This window comes from Lepisma saccharinum, chromosome 12 (genome assembly GCF_977018435.1).
Source record: "Lepisma saccharinum chromosome 12, izLepSacc3.1, whole genome shotgun sequence".
Lineage (NCBI taxonomy): Eukaryota > Metazoa > Arthropoda > Insecta > Zygentoma > Lepismatidae > Lepisma > Lepisma saccharinum.
The window spans coordinates 38,482,247-38,505,777 of NC_139240.1; the positions used below are offsets into that span (position 1 = coordinate 38,482,247).

Sequence of the window (23,531 nt, forward strand, 5' to 3'; positions counted from 1 at the left end):
TTCAGTAATTTATATCATTAGCACAAATTTTTTGTGTGTTAATGCATTAAATTTTGATAGCTTTTAAGGGTATAGATGTGGAAGTTGTTTAGACGTGGTTAAATAGGTTACTTGGGTTGCAGTGTGGACTGTGGATATGTTAGTGTTGCATCTTTGTAAAGCAGTGTGTTCTACCATTTTTAACCAGGCTTTCAACACTTGTCTTGAGATTTTTTGATTTCACCTCGCAACACTGCTAAAGAAATCGGTGACCAAGATAATAGACAAATTGTCCTCACTTTTATCTTCTACAACCTGTTCTTGGTGCCCTTGTTTCACTTCATAATGTAATTGAATGAACAAACATGGTGATTAGAGCCCAGATTTTATGCAAAATGCCTATTCATTTCAGACGCTGGTAGACAAAAACTGAACACAAAAGTACACCGATCGGAAGGTTCTCAACATTCTGAACAATACTTTACATTGCCTTTTTTTTTTTGGCCTATTTCACCTTACGCTGCCTTTTTCAAACACTTTTGCCTCTTGTCATTCCGACAAGGCATTATGTTGCCTTTTCTTGCCTCTTTCACCTTACACTGCCTTTTTCAAACATTTTTGGCTTTTTTTTGCCTCTTTTGTCATTCCGACAAGGCATTTTTTAAAATAATATCTCTCTTCTATTTGATTTAGTTTTTCAATAACCCTTGTTATTCAAATTATTATTTGTAAATACATTTTTAAAGATTTAAGAAGAATTTAAGTCCTTCTCTTCAATTATCACTGCCTCTTTCTGAAACTTGACTGCCTTTTTTTCAATTTTTTGTCTTTTTGCCTGCCATTTTTAATACTTTTCAGTGCCTGAACATCCGGGCTCTAGTGATGATAATTGGCAGAGTCTTATCTTTGCTGCAAGTTGTAAAGCAACTAACTATTTATGCTGCAAGCACTTTACCTACAGTTAGTTCCAAAACATTTCAAGCCTGCAGCAAGTAGTCATCATAATATCTGAAAGGACAACTTCACAATGCAGAAAACCAAGTGGCACTATCTTTTACAGTCTTCAACACACTTGTCCACAGAATGGAAAGCAAATCAACCAGAATGACTTCTCCATATTTACATAAAGAACTTTTTTTGTGTACTTGAATGTTGGTCACTACCTATTTAAACTCGACAGTTCGGGATCCAGTTGTCCAACAGAAATTAGAAGAATTGTGCAGGCAACCATAAAAATGGAAAGAACAGCTGTCCTGGCAGTCACAGTACAGTTTACAAGTAGGATTTTTCATGAAACTGAACAGATCATTGAAAACAGATGGTAAATGAAACACATCACATCTCTCGCAAATCTTTCAATTCATGATCACCACATTGTGGAAAACTAACTGTAAATGGTAATGGACAATTCACCTACTATTACTACCACTATTGGATGCACCATATTTTTGTTCATTTGCATTATATGCTACACACATTGTGCTGTTGCATTCAAGCTTTCTCCACACCTGGCAGCATATACTACTATTAAAACATGAACAAAATGTTATTTGAATTGTGTTATCATGCAGCCAGTGGCATAGATAATAGTAAATTGTCCAAGGTTATTTTCATTTTTTTTTTTATTTCAGTGGTGTTTTAAACAATTTTGTTGATGCAAAAGTAGTGGTTATCGAGGTCTCTTGTATATGCTTTGGGCAGTACACTACTCGCAGAAACTTAAGGTTCTTCCAATATTCAGTCAATCAGTGCCATCTGTTGATTGATTCTATATCTACAAGATTTTTGTTATGGAGTTAAGTTTGATATGTTCAAGAAACTTTTCAGCACACTTATCGTTTTTTCAAAAAGTGGTAAAAAAAGTAATAATAAATACAAATCCTCACCTATCATACATTACATTTTTGTACATATTCTAACACATACAATTCTTCCATGCTCGACAAAATGTTCAAATGGCCTATTATCAGATCAAGCCTCCCTATTTTCGCTAGTGTAATGAAAACCACTGGCATCCAGAATGGAAAATGGCTCATCAATGTCATTGCACCTGGTTGAGTTTCACAACACTCCAGTTTTTTGACAAGGGCTTCCACAACTGAATCACAGTACCTCTTCCGATCTGCTGCGCAGTGTATATCTGAAGGATTCACTTGCATCAGGATTACAAGGCTTTGAAAACCAAATGGATACAACGCTACAAAGTCTTCCGATGCACGGGACACTTCTGCCGTGAACCTTTTCACCAACTCCATCACTTTTACGTTACCCAAACATGTCCCCAAAAGGTAATTCCAGATGCTCGTCACAGCTTGGAACATTTCTGCTCTGCTTGCACATGCTGCAACCACCATTTTGAAACTATCTTTTGCCAAGATTTGGTCTATTGAACTTCTATGCTGAACAGCTTTCTTCACCATTTCTATTAGTTCCTTCTCTAGGCATAACGGTAAGACAAGCAGCAGCTCTGCAGTCAGCAATGGTGTAAAACTTAGTTCACCTGCATGGCAATAAAAATAGAAACGTTTCAAGACCAGATTATTTTGCAGAATGTTCAGGAAAATCATTGTTACTTAAACAATACATAGAAGTTAAACCAGAGTTGAAGGTACTCTTACTGTATGCCAAAGTACTAGAAATAATTTTCACTGTATTTCATTGACACCAATTTGAGCTCTCTACACTTTATCCTGGAAATCTCTGGAACTAGCAAGTAAAAACAAGTCTCTGAGCAAGTAGTGACTAGATAGGGCTCAGCCAATGAACTCGTGAGTGCAGCCCATTGCTAACCCCACCAGTGCCGGATCTGCAAGCTGCAAAACCCCGCAGTGCAGAGGGGCCCAGAGACAAGTAAACTTTTAGGGGGCCCTCAGCCATTGACATAGTAGAGGGTTCGCGTATGTAAAAAGTAAACATAGTTAATCGGGGGTACAGAAACATATATACAAGTAAAGTTAAAGTTCCGTGTGCATACACCCATGAAAGCACATTTAGTGTATGTGCGGGTAGGCACCTCAAATTTTCGATGCGCGGACAAAGCCGGAAAAATTCCGACCTTAGGTCACCCACCCCAGGTCCCCTGTTGACAGTCGGACTAGAATCGAATCAGGCTAGAATTTCACGAGAAATGGAGTGGTGAAGCTTTCTTCAACCTATCTTTAATCAGGAAAAAGTTATGACTGCATGATTGTAATAAATTTATCATTTTCTAGGTGTGAGAAAACAGTGTCATTCATATATATATATATATATATATATCACATCACCCCTTTCCCATGTAATATTTTTGAATTGAATTCAATATGGTGGCCACCAATATGGCGGACGTCTGCTTGGAACACACCAATGCGGTTCCCCCTAACCTAACCTGTTTCTGTCATGATCAAATTTACCCAGCCTAATTGCTGTACTTTTTATAGTGGGTGTTAAGGGACATTTGAATCACTCTGTGGGTCCCGGTACGTGATTTCGTCAACATGACATCAAGAATTACACATACATTATATATATATGTGTGTGTAGGTAGGTAGAGGGGGGCCTTTCGTAATATTTTGCGGAGGGGTCCAAGGTTTGTAGATCCGGCACTGAACCCCACGCTTGCTACTACTACTATACTAGTAGTACATTTGCAGAAACATGCACTGCTTTGCTCCACCAACTCGCAGTCTCCCCTTCTCTACCGATATGTATGGCTTTGCTCCACAGATTCCTCGGGCAGAGTATAGATCAAATAGTTTTAAAGCCGCTAAAAGACTTCAAAATGTTGTCAACTTCGGGAATTTTGATTTTTTGAAAGTCATTTAAAAAAAATAAGCAAGTCAAAAAATCTGAAATTTGGCAGTTTTTGTCAATTTTACTGGCACAATGTTCCTTTCATATTATTGCTTCTAGTTGTGCAGTTTATCTATGTTCTTCTTAAAGGTTCGCATAACCACTTTTTGTAGATGCAAAATAATCTAAGACACTTATTTTTAGTGGTTTTTATTTTGTTTTATCTGAGACCTTTCGTTCTGGTTTCCCAGAACTTTTTCAAGCTACACTAAGAGAAACATACAATAACACAACCTCACATGTGTGACTAGCCATGTGAGGTTGTGTTATTGCGTGTATATCTTAGTGTAGCTTGAGGAAGTTCTGGGAAACCAGAACGAAAGGTCTCAGATAAAACAAAATAAAAACCACTAAAAATAACTGTCTTAGATTATTTTGCATCAGTTGTAAACCGAACACCCCTCTTGTGCTCCCTTCGTAAACATTCAATGTTTTGACCGCCTACAATGTGGCTCATGTAGCTTCAGATAGTCACCACTCTAGAGTCAACATTATAACCTGATTTGGTCCACTCTAGTTTTCCTATATATAGCACGTTGATTGGTAGAAACTTAGTGTCTAGAGACAAATGGCAATTGTTAAAGAAACATTAGAATGATGAAATCAAGAAGACTTAGGTGGGCAGGCCATGTGGCACAAAAGGGAGAGGAAAGAGGAGTCTACAGGATTCTTGTTGGGAGGCCTGAAGGTAAGAGACCAGTAGGAAGGCCAAGATGAAGAAATAACATTCAGATGGACCTACAGGAAATCGGTAGGGATGGATCTTGCTCAGGACAGGGACAGATGGAAGGCCTGTGTTGCTGTAGCCATAACCCTTCAGGTTTAAGAAGGCTCGAGAGCTAGTTCAAGAAACATTGAAAAACACTAAAATTACTATAATTTGTATTTCTGTTATGCAAACAAGCCAGAAAATGGTAAGAATCAACAGACAATACAGTACATAACTTGCAGTTGCATAGCAAGGGGTGGCCGAAGTCTGCAACTGCTAGGGGCCTTGCATCCCATGGGATTGATACAAAAATGTAATACATAAAAATGAGAAAAATATATGGGAAAGGCAAATTTTTGGGGAAATAAAATTAAAAGATTTTAGTTAAACGTTATAATTTGAATTAAAACGTCAAATCAGAGGCATAACAAACAGGCAGGCGAGGCCCTAAACCTAAGGGTGCCAGAAAAAAAAGTAAAAGTCATTGTCGCATTTCTTATATGAAACATTTCCGCAAAAATTCACGATAACTTGCTTCGACATTTTTCCATTTATTCTCTTCTTGAATAAATAGCACTTTGTCTTTTCTTCTTTCTCTTGGCCTTGCACTACCGATTTTAATGTTAGCAATAAAGAAACTCCCACGGAGCAAGGTGTGAGGCATTTAAATGCTTGCATTGTTTTCAACTCAAGGAGGGCATAGATAATATTAGCGGTTGTTCCTTTGTTCCTACAGCTTCAGATGCAGCGACTGCCATCTGTAACAAGTACGAAAATGATTTATCCTCCAATTCCTTGATCAAGTTCTACGTTTCAGGAATGCTCACCTCAACAACACCCATAAGTGCTTTGGAACAGTTTCTTTGCTTGATAACTCTAGAATAGCTATCAGTGTTCTTCTGTTTGTTTGTTACTCTTCCAGTAACTGTCAAGACAGAAGAACTATCTTTCTCTAAATTGAAACTTACGAAGAACTCCTGGAAGCTAGTGTAGAGTAGTATGAGTGAAGCCAAATTTAGAGGACTCAGTATTCTCAATGTGAATGTGGAAAGGAAAGATCTAATGTAATAGTGTCATTCGCAGATCAGAAGTCAGCTTTCTTTTAAGAAAGAGGGGCATGGGAGGGGCTAACTAAGTATTTGTCTTTTCTTCTTTTGAACATACAAAATTTCAAATAAAGATAAAGTTGTAATCTATGAAAATTCACAGGTATAGTGGAACAACAAGCAAAATACAACCTGCGCAGATCCTCGACTCCTGTTAACCGTACTCCCACATGGAGGGGACCGGGAGAGTGGGGCATGCTTTCTTACGGCCCGAGCTGAACGGAAGAAGGGAAAGGTGCACAGAACTTTTTGCCGAAGGTTCTTTTCCTTGTGGTCGCTCGATAGAGTTAAGGTAAAAGTAAAGTTCCCTGCACCCGCTGGCCATCATTACACCCCCCCCCCCCCACCCACCCAGGGTGAGCCCCGGAGCCGCTTTAAGCTTGATGCCCACTGACGACGCAGTGAAACACAGAGATATTAGGCAACAGAACTCCTGTTGTCTGCTTCCATTGAATGGTGTAACACCCACTAGAAGAAAAAGATCGGAACGGAAGCCGGAATTTCCGTGCCAGAAGTCTGAAGGTTATCGTCCACTGAGATGCAGGAAGCGGGTCTTTTGAGCTGACGGCATCAAGCTTTATGCAGGGACAAGGCTGGAAAAATACCAACCTTAGATCACCCACCGAGGGAATTGAACCCGGGTCTCCTGCATGGCGGTCATACTTCCTACCTACTAGACTACCGCGGTAGAGGTTCGATTTGTATAATTATTAATGTAAGTGTAGCCACAACCAGCCATTCAAAGCAATTACTAAAATTTCTTGGAAGAATCTGACTGTACATGAAGGGAACCAAATTTATTTCTTGCGGGCACGTACTTGACAATTTTGTTATGCCAATGCATCAAATATTTAATACTATAACAACATATCAGACGTATACAACAAAATAAGATTCACAATTATCGTGAAATTCCTGAAATTCAAAATTAACTGGTACAATTAATGTGCAACAAAGTCAAAATGATATATATATATATATATATATATATATATATATATATATATATATATATATATATATATATATATATATATTAGCTAGCTTTTCGACACAATCGGTTTTAATATCTTCAAATCTTAAAACAATAGTCATGTGTGGGAATCTTTGGTACAATCAATTGGTACAGCTAATTTGACCGAGCACAGACATTTTATGTTAGTCCTTCGATCTATTCTTCTTATGCCATGGTTTGTGATATTTACATCCTACAAAATTTGAAATGAGGAAATAAAGAAAAAATAATATAATTATATTTAAAGATTCGTAGTTTGCATTTTTGATTAACAAAAAAAGTGTAGCATATATAAGGATATTTCAGTTATTTCTTAGTTGCTATTACTATTACTTTGCTTTAAGAAAATTCCAGCAGTGTGTTATTAGAATATACCGCTGCCAAGTGTAAATTTCTCCCATCACACATTATTAAATATATGTTTCGTCAGTAATTTATTATTATTATTAATATTTAAATATGATAATTTGCTGACGTATCCTTAAATATTTTCTATAGATTCACATTGAGATTTCAAATATAAGGAATGGTGGGGGGGGGGGGGGGGGGGAGGTCTGCATTCTAATCTTGCCCAGGGCCTCACGATATGTTGCTACGCCACTGATAACTTATAAGAATTTTAGCATGTTTCTTAATAAATCCTTATGAAGGCAATTGACTGTACCTGTTTCCAGGCATGTCCAGACAGACATCAGGAAGCTGGTAGTTTCAGGAGCAGGCTCCCTCAACAATATCTTCAATAGCTGCTCCAGACAGCTGGCTGCCCCCTCCTCTTTCAAGTTCAGCAGAAGTATTTTTCCCAGCGACAATAGATTTGGAAGAATACTTGAAATGCTGCCTACAGCTTCATTCTTTGATAAAATGTACCTGCACAACATCATGGTAAGGTCTATGGCTTCAAGATCTAGACAGTGTGATGGCACTGCATCGTTGAGTGGATGTCCAAGCGTATACTGCAACTGTTGCTAAAGGAAAAAATACTGTTTTGAACCTACTTGAGCCTGAAACCCATTTATAATGAGAGCTGGATTTGAGGGGAAAATGTTTCAAACTCGTACATTACATTTTACAGTAGGAGACACTAGAAGTGGTATTTGTAAGGTGGGAGAAGGAGAAATTTCTCTTGCCTTCTTGCAAATATTAACCCCTGGGGAGGGGCATGTTAATCATGTAATGTCACCTTAACTCTTTCGCTGCGGAATTCTCTGGCACACAATATCCCTTGGCTGCGTAATTAAATTTGAAAAAAAATATTTTTTTTATAAACAAATAGTTTTCACAATTACATTGCGTTATATATGAGAGAGAACTTACAAAATTCATTCTTGCACTGGAATACCATTCTGTAGTCCCTGGTGGTATGATATTTTGAAAAATTTTGAAATATTTTGAAATTTTTAAAAAAAAAATTTAGAAAGAATAATTTTAAAAAATTACATTGCAAAATATGTTATAGATAAATTACAAAAGTCATTCCTTGCACTGGCAAACCATTCTGTAGTCCCTGATGGTATGGTATTTCTCAAAACATTCGTAAGTAGTATCAAGATACTGGGTGGTGAAAACTTCAGTTTGTTCTGCTGTGTGTTCAAATGATGAGCGGGGGAAATATTTGATAAAACAAGAAAATGGTGTGCTAAATACTGTACTGTCACCAAGTAACTTAGCACTTGCCTGTGTCGAACTTCCCGCACCTAGATCAATGCTGCTTTGCACTCTGCTCCATGATGTTACGGACGGCGGTACAAATTCTTCATCAGGTACTACACAATCACTGTCACCAATTGAAGTCTCATAAAAACTGTCGCTATTATCGTCACAATTTAATTCACCTTCTGATTCAACAGTTGAGTAACATCATTATCAGACAAGTGTTGACGACTTGACGAAGCCATGTTGTTTACATTCGAACATGCATTTGAAACTGACATGTCAGAGCACTCAACGCTCGTATTCTAAACGGAGGCGTAATTAGCGACATCATACGGATATAAACAAAACTACAAGTTCAAATAGTTCCAAATAGTATCTACAGATGTCTGAAGGCTACTAAAAGCAACGTACTGCGGAAATGCGACACCCGCAGCAAGTGGAAGTATGAACTCGCAATAATGCGACTTCCGCAGAGCAAGACACCTGGCGTGCTGTGCATAAATGCGACGACCGCAGCGAAAGAGTTAAACATATCTGAAAAGGTTGTTTTATTTGTGCTTGTAAAATAAAAACTAGAAAATATTATTTGAATAATTTATTTTAATGTTGAACTAACTGGTTTTTCTCGCATGTTACATGCCCATTACTCAATATTGGAATCCTAAATGAAAGAAAAACATATATGTACATTCTTTTAACACTAAGAGCCTCTGACAGACTATGGGTGTCAGAACCCCTCCTCCCCCTCCTTGGGCAATCATGTTACACAGCAAATTACTTTTTCCATAATTTTATGATGGAAAATTTCCCATCCTTGTATTGTCCAGATATTATTCGAATAATTAAATCAAGAACACTTAGGTGGGCAGGTAATGTGTCATGAATGAGAGAGGGAAGAAGAGTTTACAGGGTTCTTGTTGGGAAACCTGATGGTAAGAGACCTGTAGGAAGGTCAAGACAAAGAGAGTGACAACGTTGAGATGGACCCAAAGGAAATTGGTAAGGACGGAAAAGATTGGATTGATCTTGGCCAGGATAGGGACAGATGGAAGGCTTGTGTTGATGCAGCCTCAAACTTTCAGGTTTAAGAAGGCTAGAGCATCGTTTCTCAACCTATGAGGCACGACCCACTGCTGGGTCTAAAGGGGGCATTTGGTGGGTCATGAAGTTGGGCTCGAAAATTTATTTACTGTGTCTTAAAAACCTATTTACATTACTAAGATGTCTTGCATTAACAATTTAAATTCACCCCATGTTGAACGTAGTCTAAACTCTACATTTCTGTTGTTTGCGCTCTACCATTGCTTTTCACTGGTATCTCTCTCATGTTTAACTCAAGGGAATCCAAAATCTATCGTTTTCATTCTTAATTATCTGTGTGTCACATGCATGTCCACTTAACGTGTCACTTAATATTTCCAACCTCTGTGTCGTGTGTGTATGTGGTTGCCGAGAGGTGTCAACTGCCATCATTTCACATTGCTATAGAGACTGCTAGAATTACAAAGCTAACCGCCTATTAACAAATGCATTGCGATGGTTTACATATATACTTTTCTAGAATGAAGTATGTGTAATTTGTTTAAGCAAGCATACAAGAGGACTTCTTAACGTACTCGATGTTAGCAAAAATATGATTATAAACTGAGTGCACACCCCTACAAGTAATTCTGCCGGCATCATGCTCATGGGTCCTATGTGTAATATCCTTTAAAGTGGGTCCAGGACTAAAAAAAGGTTGACAACCACTGGGCTAGAGTTTGTTAGTTACTCATCCTTGTATAATTTCCAAATAACAGAAATCAATGTTTGGAATGGCACAGTATCATTTATCAATCGTTGCACTATATTATAGGATTTCCAATTCATCCAGCATCAAAGTTGTTGCTTGAGCATAAGCACTGCACATTTTACATACAAAGCATTGTTTGTCACATATTTCGCATGTATCAGTCACAAAAATCCAGGCCTTAGTCCTGACGTTATAGTATTTTTTTTAAAAGTATTATACAGGGTGTCCGGCTTAGACCTTTAACATTACAAAACAGTATGACTTTAGTTGCATTCAATTTCAAATGAAACTTATTGTTTGTATGGGACTGGCAACTGTGGCCATTTGCGAGAATCACCAGTACTTCGAGTTGACGTGAACGTGCATGTGCATGTAATGCATAAATTCCAAGATGGCGGAGTAGACGGTTCAGGAGAAAGTGTTCTGCATTTTTTCACTGGCAGAAAACAAATCTGTGAAGTTTGTTCAACGTGCATTTCAGCGTGAATTCAATCTTTAACGTCACGACAATGTTCCTTCCTATGTGAGTATTGTTAAGTGGGATAAACAACTAAGAGAAACTGGAAGTGTTGTGTTGGTGCACGGGAAGTATGCGAAGTTGAAGGCTTTAGAGGAAAACGTTAAAGTGATTCACACTCCATTCACAAGAAGTCCAAGAAAATCAATAAGACATGCAAGTTTAGAGCTCAACATTCCTCGGTCTACTATCCATGACGTTGTGCACAAAAGGTTAGGTCTACGGGCATACAAGATCCAGTTACATCAACAAATTTATCCTGATGATAAACCTAAAAGACAGACGTTTTCGGGCAAAATGTTAACCGAAATTGACAACAACAATTCCACATGTGTGTCAAAGTTAACAAGCATAATTGCCGTATTTGGGGAAGTTACAATCCTCATGAGTTTCGTGAAATTATGAGACCCCCTTCAAAAGTTAATGTGTGGTGTGAGTTAATGAAGGAGAAGATAATAAGCCCGTTCTTCTTTGCTGAAGAAACAGTGAGAGGAACAAATTATTTAGACATGCTTCAGCATTACTCTGTGCCTCAAATGCCTCCAGAAACCATTTTCCAACAAGACGGAGCCCCAGCACATTTTGCTATCACTGTACAAGAATGAGCAATTTCCTAGAAGATGGTTAGGAAGAGGATCTAAACCACTTGCTTGGCCTCCGTGCTTGCCGGATCTTTCCCCCCTTGACTTTTTCTTTTGGGGGTTCATCAACAACCAAGTCTACAGTATGCCTGTCGAGAACTTGGAAGATCTGCGTAACAGAATTTGTTAGGCGATCAACAATGTGACCCCTCAAATGCTAGTGAATACCTGGATGAAATTGGAATATTGGTTTGACATCTGCTGTGCCACAGGGAGCTCATATTGAGGTTGTGTGAAGTGCTGGTGCTGGGACAAAAAAATCCATGTGTTTTTCTACCAAAATTTACATTTTGGTAATAAAATTGTGTTTCTCTGCAAAATTATGCTCTTTGTAATGTTAAAGGTCTAAGCCGGACACCATGATTTTTTTTTTTTCAAAATTAAAAGTTACAGCCACTGTGAATCAAACCTGGGACTCATTAATAACAGGGCAATATTGTTAACGACTCAGTACTACGAAGGTCCACGTAACTGGCACTGACTAACTAACTAACTCTCTAGCCTTCTTAAACCCGAAGGTTCATGGCTGCAGCAACACAGGCCTTCCATCTGTTCCTATCTTGAGCAAGACCTATATTCTCTTTTCCATCCCTACTGATTTCCTTTAGGTCCATCTCAACATTGTCCCTCCATCTTCGTCTTGGCCTTCCTACAGGTCTCTTACCATCAGGTTTCCCAACAAGAATCCTGTGAACTCCTCTTTCCTCTCATATTCGTGCCCACCTAAGTCTTCTTGATATGATTATTCTAATAATATCTGGACATGAATATAAATTATGTAGTTCTAAATTATGTAACCTTCTCCACTCACCTGTCTCCTCATCCCTTTTAGGTCCAAATATTTTCCTAAGGATCTTATTTTCAAGTACTCTCAATTTATGTTCCTCTTTCAATGTAAGGGACCAAGTTTCACCCCCATATAATACTACAGGCAAAATTACTGTTTTGTATATTTTAACTTTTAGTTTCTTAGATATTAAACGAGAAGACAAAAGTTTATGAAGAGAGAAGTAACATGCATTTCCTGAATTAAGCCTACTTTTTATTTCCTCTTTAATATAATTGAATTTGTTAATATTACTCCTAAGTATTTGAATTTGAAAACTGGTTCAAAGGAGTTGTGATCAATAATTAGATTTTGATTATTACCTGGCACTTGGTTTTGGGCCGTAAGCATATATTTAGTTTTCTCTTTATTAACTTCCAAACCTATCTCTTTAGCAGTTTTGAAAAATATTTTAGCATTATTCTTAATTGTATTTACATCATCCCCTAATAAGTGTACATCGTCTGCATATGCTAACAACTGAGTCATACCATTTAATTTTAGTCCTTCTTTAGTTTCTCTTACCTTCCTAACAGCATATTCTAAGGCAAAATTAAAGAGTAATGGAGATAATGCATCTCCTTATTTTAACCCATCATGAATTGTAAATTTGTCAGACACATTAATACCCACACGAATTTTACTTTCTGTTTCACTGGTGCATACTTTTATCATACTAACAAGCTTCTTAGGTATTTCAAACTCTACTAATATATTATATAATTTATCTCTTTTGACCGAATCATATGCTTTTTTGAAATCAATGAATAGCTGATAAGACATTTTGATTATATTCCCACTTTTTTTCAGGTGTCTGTCTGATGTGAAAAATTTGATCTGTAGTTGATCTGTTACGTTTAAATGCACATTGATAATCGTCTATAATTTCATTTGCATATGGGGTTAGTCTTGTTAAACGAATGTTAGATAATATTTTATATGTTGTTGATAGTAGATATATTTTATATGTTGTTGATAGTAGATAGATTCCACGGTAATTATTGCAGTTCATTTTATCACCTTTTTTAAACACAGGAACAATTATGGATTCTTTCCACTGTTGAGGGATTTCTTCTTTATTCCATATTAAACAAATTAATTTATGAATTTGACATATTAACAAATTTCACCATATTTAATTAACTCAGCTGGTATTAAATCAATGCCAGGTGCTCTGTTATTCTTTAGCCTTTTAATAACTGGCACTGATATTTTTAATTTGGTTGAACCCCATAGAAAATTCCTGGGTGCGCCTATGGCTATAGATGCTAATAATTTTTGTTGGTGAAGTATGTAAATTATATACATTCACAAACAACTACACCTTAATGCAATTAAAAACAATAATAATTTTTGGATTCATTCATTTTGTTATTTATATGAAGTACGACCACTTTTTCTGAAATGCCCCCTCTGCGATATCCCATGAAAATGTAACTAAAAAAAAAAGTTTCATTTGTGCTTGTAAAACCATAGTTATAAAGTATAAAAAAATATTTGAATAATTTATAGTAACGTTGAACTCTCAGCTGTACACTAATTTGTTTCTCTTGCTTGTCCATTACTCAATATCAGAATTCTAAACAAACGAAAAACACAAATGCAGAATTTTTTAATGCTAAGAGCATCAGGTAGGCTTTTTTAATTAATTAGAATAGTACTTACAATAACTAATTTCTTAAAACAGTTGCGGTCAGTTTCAGAGTAGTTAGCTCTCAAGTTTTCCACCAGGGCTGCTGTTGTCTGTTCAAGGACATCTTCCTTCATGAACCACATGGGGCAAGAATTCAGCTCAAGATTGACAAGTGTCCTCCCACCTGGGACTTTTACCATCTGGAGGAGATCATTCTTCAGTAACGTTACCTGCAACAATAAACAAAATCAACACACACTTGCTGTAACTTGCAGTTTCATTTTAATTATGTGGTGACACTTCATAATAAAACTGGGAATACACAGCAGTGAATAGTAGTACTACTGTGTGTTCATTGGAGGATTAATGTGCAGATACAATTTGCAGTTATATCTTATGTACACTTATTGAAATATGGTCAAATGCATAGGAGATGTAGCTATAGGTCCACCAACCCAGCTGAAGCCCTGGCACGCGAACAGTGGTGCCAGTGTTGCTAGTTAAAGTTACGGGGAAGTCTGTAGTTGACATATTTTCAGAGGTTTCAGAAAGCTTGGTGGATCTATACTAGGTAATAAAAGAGGGAGGTTTTAAGAAGAGTAATGGGAGACATAGATTTAAATGTGTGGAAAATTTCGTTCACTACAGAACACTGGGGTAAGCCACCGCCTTTGAAATTTAATCCTATAGAAGAGAACAAGAATCACAGTAAAAGAGATGATGCTTTTGAATTACATGTTTATATTTGGGATCCATAATTAAATCTGATAACATATTCATTTAAAATAACTATATTTATTTAAAAAACGAATTTCTTGTTCACAGTCAAGTTGTTAGGTTTCAACTGACGAGATTCACTGTATAACTGGGCTGTACTGTATTTTTCTATTTTGACATTAAAATAATATATATATATATATATATATATATATATATATATATATATATATATATATGTTTACTTATAGTACTTAATTCATTACTTTCTCACTTAGAAGTCCCCGTTCTCTGAAAAAATATATACTTTCTTATATTACTTACCACAGCTGCTTTCCTGTATCAGAATCCATGTAGTAAACATGCATTATTGCCAGGTCGAACTTTTGCTTCTTCTATTTTGTGAAAACAAAATTCCCTGACTTTTCCAGGTTTTCCAGACCAAGTCAGTAGGGCAATTAATGTACATGAACATGTATGTACAGTAGCAGTGATTAGGGCAATGTGTGGGGGGGGATTGTCCCGCTACTTTTTTCCCCACCAGTATGGTGACTTACTGCTTTTCCTTATCTACCAAGAAAAAACTAACTTTCCTTGCCCAACCCCAAAGTTTTGGCACCCAGTCAAAGATGATATACAGTAAGTAACATTCTTATTCCTACACACGGATTTTCAAAGAAAATGCTATAATATCTGAAAGGAAATACACTCTCTTGAAATTGTTTCTTTACAATTCAATAACTAATATCATTAGGAACATAAAATCTAACCTAAATTCTGTATAACCAATGACAATAATAAATTAACTGGAACTGGAAGAGAAACATGCCATTTTTTTTTTCAACTTTTCTATTTGTACACTTAATAATATGAAAGAAAAAAGTATATTCAGAGCAAATTGACTGACAGTTCTAATACTTTGATGCGTATCCTTTGGCATTAATTACTGCTTGACACCTGTTCTTCATAGAATTAACCGGTTTCCGGCATGTTTCAGAGCTTATTCCACTCTGCTTGCACAACAGTTTTCAACTCTTGTTTGGACTTGACGCCTGCTTTATGGACTCGCCTCTTCAAAATTGCCCATAAATGCTCAATGGGATTTAAGTCTGGAATTTGTAGTACTTTGGGCATATTCCATATTAGCCAATTCATGTTAACTCGCGCCTTATGCTTACTGTCATTGTCTTGTTGGAATCTGTAGATAGGCAGCATGTCCATTTTTTGGGCACTCTGCTTTACATTATTCTTCAGTATGTCCAAATAGACATATGCATCCATGATACCATCAATAAACTGGATGGTACCAACACCTTTGGATGACATACAGCCCCAAGTCATTAATGACCCACCACCGTGTTTAACTGTTGGAACTGTGTTAATGTGATCATTGTCTTTATTTGATTTTCTCCAGACCCTATTTATCCCATCTGACCCGTATATATTAATCGTCTGACCATATGACACTATCCCAAAATTCTTGGTCCTTGTGGATGTGCTCTTTCGCGAACGAAAGTCTATTCCTGTGATTCACCTTATTTACATACAGCCTCTTTCGTGGTATTTTGCCATGATATCCACGCTTCCACAAGGCACATTGGACAGTTTGATCGAACATCATCTTGCCAGCAACATTTTCTATTAACAGTCGTAACTGAGGAACACTTAGTCGGGGGTTTTCTCGCACTCTTTTTAAAATAAAGCGTTCATCACGTTTATTCAACCGTCTCTCTTTTAGTTTTCTCGGCGCATTTTGTGCTGAACCTTCCTCTCTAAATTTGTTTACTATGTATTGAACTGTGGAGTGTGATTTATTGACTGTTTGTCCAATTTTTCCTAATGATTAACCTCTAAGGGCCAAATTTATAATAACATCCTTCAGATTGGAACTAAGTACCTTCACCTTGCCCATTTCAAACATGCTTGAAATGGAAAGAATGTCAGAGCATGTACATAGGAGAAACAAAAAAGAGGCTGAAAGACAGGTTGAAACAACATAGTGATGATGTACGACTTAAGAGAGCGAGAAATGCGATATTTAAACACATGAAAGAAACAGGACATGACATAGAGTGGGACGAGGCTAAGCAGATAGGAAGGGAGAAGAGAATACTAGTGAGAAAATGGAAGGAGTCCAAGGAAATAGAGAAGAAAGGTGAAGAAGATGCAATGAACTGGAATGGGGGGCTGAAGTTAAACAAAGAATGGAAGAAGGTGTTAGAAAGAGTTGAAAGGACAAGAGAAAAAGAGGAGGGAAGAAGGAAATAGAGCATGAGATAAAGAGTCCAACCACATTCACTTTCAGGTGAAAGGAAAGTTGACAAGGGAAAGCCACCTGCTTGATTGTTCCAGAACTACTTTCTAATAGTCTGGAGGGGAGTATTTTTGTGTATATACACTACCGACAAAAAGTTTAAGACCACCAGGAAAAAGTGCCAAAAATCAGTAGAAATGAATGTATTTCGTAATTAATGTACAAGAAACAGATGTAAGAATCCGCTTGGCAATGTACAAACATAGGTACATCCCCTATACATACAACTGTCACCTCATATTTTGCTTTCATCAATATGTCCGCCATGGGCCTTAATGACAGCAGCGCAAACACGTGGCATGCGCTCCAATAGTTTTTCCAGATAGGATGGTTGAATGTTACGCCAGGCATCGTCGATGAATTCCCATAGCTGTTGAGTGTTGCTGGGTAACTTCTTCCTGATGCCCCTATTGATTTGGTGCCATAGCAGTTCAATTGGTGAAAGATCAGCAGACTGTGGTGGCCACGTCATGAAAACTAATGCCCCTTCTGTTGCCTTGCATTCCAAATACCACGTGCACAATTTGGATGTATGTTTGGGATCATTATCTTGTTGAAAAATAAACCCATTACCAACAAGACGACGACCAGAGGGGATGGCATGGTGCACCAATATCTGATGATACCCTTCTTTTACCAACGTTTCCTGCATTTTATGAAAGTCCCCCATCTGGTTTCCGGCAAAACATGTTTCACTGTGGGAAGCAGATACTCTTCTTTCATTCCCTCGATGACCTTTCGATGCACAAAGGTTCGCCTATTGCTGCCAAATAATCCATATTTGGATTCATCGGTCCACAGTACCCGTATCCAGTTATCCACAGTCCAACCTTGGTGCATTTTAGCCCAGGCCAATCGTTTCGTCTTGTTCACGTGTTGTAACAATGGCTTTCTAGCAGCTACTCTGCCATGCAGCCCTTCCTCACGCAACCTATTCTTCACCGTTGACACAGACACAGGCGTCACTCTGCTGTTATTCAGGGAAGCAGCGATGACTGGTGCTGCCTGTTCCATTTGCTAGTTACTGTAATATATCTCTCGTCAGCTGCAGACGTTACACGAGCTCTTCCAGTACGTGCACGGTCAGCATGACTGTCGGTTTTACGGTATCTCTCCAATGCACTATGAACACCAGTCTTGGAAATATTCAGTTTTCTTGCTATTTCACGTTCCGAATAACCTTCATTTTTCAGTGCACATATCACAGCATGCTTTTGAACCGAAATCGCCTGTTCCCCACGATGACGGGCCATTTCACACAGCTCCACTTACCTTGAACACCTCACACACAATAATGGGCTCGCAATGTCGCCTGAATGAACAGCAACTGACCCTGAGCCACTGATAAGGATGCGCATGAGGCTGGCTACCGTACTGACTGGTTTCACGCACACAGCTGCAATGTTGCAAGCTTGAGCAACGTTTTTGTCACTTTCCATTTTGCCAACCACATGCTACACATTCGACAAAATATTGGTTTCGCACCTTGCGAAGTTCAAACTAGACTACATTGCATTTTCCATGTGTATCATCATCACGTCTTTCTTGGACAGGAACCATTGGTTCCATACAACACTCCATACTGATTTTTTGGCCGTTTTTCATGGTCGTCTTAAACTTTTTGTCTGTAGTATATATCGTCCTGTTTTCTACCTCGTGACATTTGTACTTGGTACAGAGTCTGAAGAAGACCTTGCTAGAAGGTTTAAACGTTATGTTTAGTTTATGTTTTATAATAAAATAAATTTCTGACTTGGTCAGCATATTGAGTTTTTCTTGAAATAAATACACAACTAGCGCATAATAGTCCCTCCTCGTCTTAAGATTAAATTGTATAACTATTATTCACTACCAAATAAGTTTAATAATTATCTTTGTAAGTCCAAAAATATGTGGTGGTTCCGCAACTTTATCACCTAAGGTGCAGCCACCCCTAAAGGGTACGTAACCTTGACCCTCGACAAAGTGAAATATTGGCATGGTTTATGAAGATTTTGTTGTTTATGAATGTTTTCAGTTATTTTTAGCTTGCAGAAATGTGTTATTGTGAAATAAGGTAAGTCTGTTACCTTAGCATGTTACATTCCCGTGAAGCAGAACAACCGGAAGACTTCACACAAGTAAATGTAGCACCCAACCATTCCACAACAGCAGCTATAATTTTACATTACGATTATTAGGTTTGGAACTGATAGTTAATTTCGACTAATTCTTTCGCTATATGAATGTGCATGCAAACAGTTTTTACTAATAAATGGCGGTGAAAGTACTCTGAAATGGCAGGTTTTTACTTACACGGGCCATACTTTGGGATCAAATATCTCGGTTATTTTTGTTTGCCACAAGCTGGAACCAATCTTATAATACGTAAAACATCGAAATCTTTTGATTTAAACAATTTGAACATAATTCTCGAGGGGGTACAGTGGGTCAATTGCTCATTTTCACGTATGCATAACTTGCAGTTTTCTGTAATGTGAAATGTATGCATGTAGAAGGCGAGAACAGTTCTAACATTGTATCATTACTAGGTCTCCGAAGTTGAGGAAAAATCCTTTTTTTCCCTAGTGTCTGAAGACTAGGCCCAACATAATATATGTTCATTTTGGGTCATTGTAGGCCAGAAAAAGGTGGGTTTTATTTGTCCTTTTTTGCCTTATTAGTCGTTTTTTTAGCCATTTTTTAGGTCTTAACGGCTTTTTTTTTTTGCAACTTCACCTTCTTTCGACTACGTTTTTACTGCCCATTCTCAATTCGAATCATCATCAGTTCATCACCTCTTAAACATCCTTTCTGTAGTAAAGAAATAAAAAAAAAGAAATGTATTTGAACCATCCCTGAAACGAGACAAAAAGGTAACAGTTTCATACATCAGAGACACATTTCTTCAATTTTACACAAGAAACTACAATTGCTTTCATTTGCTTGCCCTACGACAACCAGGTGATGCGTACGTTTGATGACGTAAGCCCCTGTCAGTGTTTCAAACCTTTTTTTTTTTTTTTTTTTTTTTTTACTATGCTTGCCTAACGTAACCAAACCTAATCTAACCTTATCGGAAATGGTTCGTGGGGCTATCCGTGAATGGAAACACTGCATGCCCACTACGGTAGTCAAGATTTGCCCCCCATATTCTGTGTTATGGAAGCGAAAAAAGGAGTCAAAGAAATCACTCTCTATGTGAAAAATTGTGGGTTTCTTCGTGTAAAAAGCATAATGGCACCTTGAACTATGTTCTGCAATACACAATTGGTAAGTACAAACCATTTTAATGTGTCTCCGATCTATGAAACTGTTACCGACAAAAACATTTGTGGATGACTGAAGCAGGTATGGTACAAGGTCCTTTAACCGTAACTTTTCTGGAAGGTCACGCTGTAAGTGGCAACTTTCTCTTGTTTTGAAGCTTTCAGTTTTTTCGCTCTGTGTGTTCTACCACCAGAATTTAGTATTTTTTAATTCATTAAATATGTAATTAAAACTGAAGTTATTAATTAATTTGCATCACATTTATACGTCCTTTTTTCCGTTTTTAGATCTTTTTTTTATTACCAGTTTGCTATAGGCAAAACACATTTCACTTGTCCATTTAGTCATTTTTTACATTTGTACTTACCTATTATGCATTGCGAAACATTATTTAAGGTGGAATTTTGCTTTTTTCACTGAATTAATTGTAATTTTTCACATTACGATTATTTATTGTTCGTTGCTTTTTCGCTTCCATTACACGCAATATGGTGGGCAAATCTTGACTAGCATTGTCTATCATCTGTGGGTATGCAGTTTCAAACCATCTTAACTGAAAAATTCCTACTTTCGTGTTACAGATTTTGTATTTTTTCCAGGTTCCAAAACCCCATGAACCATGCACGCATAGCCCCCCACACCATTTACGGATAGCCCCACAAACCAGTTCTGTTACATAAGGTAAACATAGTTAAAATTGTCATGTTCTGGGAAAACAATGGTGTTGTTGAAAATACTGACCGGGGGTTACGTCATCGAACGCACGGAACATTTGGTTCATGTAGTCGAATGCAATGGAAGCAAGAGCCTTTGTACATCACAGACATATTAATGTCGAAAAATACATGTTTTACCGGCCAAATAAATTGAATGAGGGGAGAAAACACTTCCACGACCTTTCAAAAGTCTACAGAAACTCAGTTCTGGGTAACATTATCGTATGGGTAAAACGGATTCCTTCAAATTTCCTTCAAATTTACAGGAGAAAGTACCTACGGAAAACATTTTCTTGAGCGTTTTGGAAGTTCCTGAATGTAGATTTGATCCATTTTAATGTGAATGCGTTTTGTTTTCTGCGAAAATCTCTGTCCGACACGCTGTTTCTGCTCCCGCCATTTGCTTTTTGCATGTGAGTGCAATGTTCCGTGTGTTAAGACGATGGAACCCCGTAGCCAGTGTTTCAGCCTCGCCGTGTTTTCACTAGAACCACCTGTCGAGTTCGGAACAAGCCATTTTCCCCGAATGGGTGTCACTTATCGCACAACATTGTAGGAACATTGTGTTCGGACGTCACAGGAGAGAGCTGTTTTTACAATTTTTCTTTGTATTTATGCTAATGGAACCTAACCTAACAGGCGTAACTAACCACGTAGGCATTCCTCGTCTGACGTCAATATTCAAGGTTGCAAGATTGTTGTGCGTAAAGGAAGAGAATTAACGAATTACGAAAGAAAGATGGTTCTGACCCGAATGAGTGTCACTTATCGCACAACACTGTAGCAACATTGTGTTCTGACATCACAGGAAAGATCTTTTTCATGTTAGGCAATACAAGCTAACGCGTCTCTTAGCGAAAATAATAATTTTTCTTTGTAGTTATGCTAATGGAACCTAACCTAACCTAGTAGGAATTCCTCGTATAGATGGTTCCGACCCGAATGGGTGTCACTTATCGCACAACACTCTAGCAACATTGTGTTCTGACGTCACAGGAGAAACCTTTTTCATGTTAGGCAATACAAATGTAACGCGTCTCTTAGCGAAAATATTATTTTTTCTTTGTATTTATGCTAATGGAACCTAACCTAACAGGCCTAACCTAACCACGTAGGCATTCCTCGTCTGACGTCAATATTCAAGGTTGCAAGAGTGTTGTGCGTAAAGGAAGAGCATTAACGAATTGCGAAAGAAAGATGGTTCCGAATTGCGAAATAAAGATGGTTCCGAATTGCTGTGTACGGACAATGAACGTGGTAAATCGCAAGGTTATTTTACAAGTTCTACACGTAAATGCGACGTACTAGCATAATTTCAAATAGGGGCATGAAAGTAGATATTTTCCGGTGAACGAGGTTGTACCACTGCATAAATCGACAAAACACTCTCAGAACGCCCCCTAAACCTGTATGCTATGACGGCCATAATGTGTTACAGATTCGAAACAAGTAACAGTAAGTACTCGTAAATAGAGAAAATAAACATTATCTTAGTTAGAAATGCATTATTTCGCCTTAAGAAATGTTCCGCAACACGTTAGCAATGTAAAGAAGTCCGAAATATATGATTCGTAGGTGTTTTACCCATATGATAATAGTACCCAGTTCTGCAAGTACTTCCTCCTGTAAAATTGAAGAAATGTGTTTTGCCTGTATCAAACTGTTACCCTTTTTTTTTCTTTTGCAATTTATAGGTCTTCAACTTCCGAGCCCTAATCATTACACTATCACAATTTGGAGTAATTTCAGATCAATGACACTCAGTTCCATCGTTCCTTATACATTTTTTGTTTTGTTTTTACTCCAGATTTGTATCACGCCCCTTCAAATAGGTCTTATAATATTTATTCTTGCTTTTCAGAGAGTGGTGTCAGAAAATAACTTAATAAAGTATACTTACCATTAAATTCTTCCACATGCCATTTACTTCATCTTCCTGCTCAGTCATTTTGGTAGATTTTGGTATCAAACTTTACAGCGATGACCAACACATCTGCAATTACAGCTTCAATTTAGTAAAACTCGCTCGCAATCTTCATTCTGCATATGAATATTAAAAACTTACAATTACTCTAATTTTCATTTCATTTCTAACGACATTGTAATTAGCAATGATTTTTTTAAAATAAAAATTACATTAGTACTATCGTCAGACCGAAAGTTCAAATGAAAAGCATACAAGATACTTTATCAAAGAATGTAGCTTTTCTTATTACATAAGTAACTTGTTACTTTCGTATGAGCATAGACATGTGATCTTAATGAACATAATAGGTGAAACAAACATCCATGAACATTAAAACCACGGGGAGTAAAATTTTTTTGGGATCATGGCATTTACATTGAGCACAATTCCACCAATAAATTATTACAAACGTAACTTCTACAGAACCCACTAAAAATGCCTTCGTAGATATGAAGACAGTTGTTAATAATATGCTTTTGGCATGTTTCCCTGTCAACCGCGCCACATCCTTCACTTGTCACTTTGTCGGCTGAAGTGATGGGTCGTTCGTGAACGAGTCGTTCAAAAGTAACGACTCTCTCTTGTGAGCGGTGAACGACTCGTTCACTAGAAATGAACGGCACGTTCAAAGAGTCGTATATATGCTATGACTCCTTCCCACCAAGCAAATATTTCCTTCTTTCTCTTCCACGTATTTTGCGGCGTGGACGGTGGGCGCATGCGCCTGAGTCTTTTTGAAAGAAGACAAGACGATGCATCCGTGGTGGTTGTGGAAGCGGGGAAGGCAAGGGGGAGGGGGTTCCTCTCTGTTTCTCTTCCCGAGTTGTAAGCGAGGCGGGCTGAAACGTGCCGTGTGAGGAGAGGGAG

The 23,531-nt window shown here is 37.6% G+C and overlaps 1 protein-coding gene across 5 annotated transcripts; it reads right to left on the reverse strand.

Annotated features, from left to right (window-relative positions):
- Positions 1-470: 470 nt before the first annotated feature.
- On the reverse strand, positions 471-23,194 carry LOC145995997 (uncharacterized). Of its 5 annotated transcripts, none has more exons than XM_083132137.1 (6): positions 23,095-23,194; positions 22,599-22,691; positions 13,735-13,932; positions 7,305-7,605; positions 1,880-2,479; positions 471-1,740 (listed from the first exon to the last, which is right to left on the reverse strand). In XM_083132137.1, exons 2-6 carry the CDS (start codon positions 22,644-22,646, stop codon positions 1,721-1,723), a joined length of 1,167 nt encoding a protein of 388 aa, XP_082988263.1. In that variant the 5' UTR covers positions 22,647-22,691; positions 23,095-23,194; the 3' UTR covers positions 471-1,720. The 5 variants fall into 5 exon arrangements, with proteins under 5 accessions (XP_082988263.1, XP_082988264.1, XP_082988265.1 ...); XM_083132138.1 differs by having other exon boundaries at positions 22,599-22,738; positions 23,095-23,172; XM_083132139.1 differs by lacking the exon at positions 23,095-23,194 and adding an exon at positions 23,040-23,088.
- Positions 23,195-23,531: the final 337 nt, after the last annotated feature.

Excerpts from the sequence above, each read along its gene's own strand:
- LOC145995997 (XM_083132137.1), bottom strand. The coding sequence starts at position 22,646 with ATGACTGAGCAGGAAGATGAAGTAAATGGCATGTGGAAGAATTTAATG. Across the intron at positions 2,480-7,304 it reads CTGGACATGCCTGGAAACAG|GTGAACTAAGTTTTACACCA; the intron begins GTACAGTCAATT and ends ATTGCCATGCAG. Across the intron at positions 1,741-1,879 it reads GTTAGAATATGTACAAAAAT|CAACAGATGGCACTGATTGA; the intron begins GTAATGTATGAT and ends TATAGAATCAAT.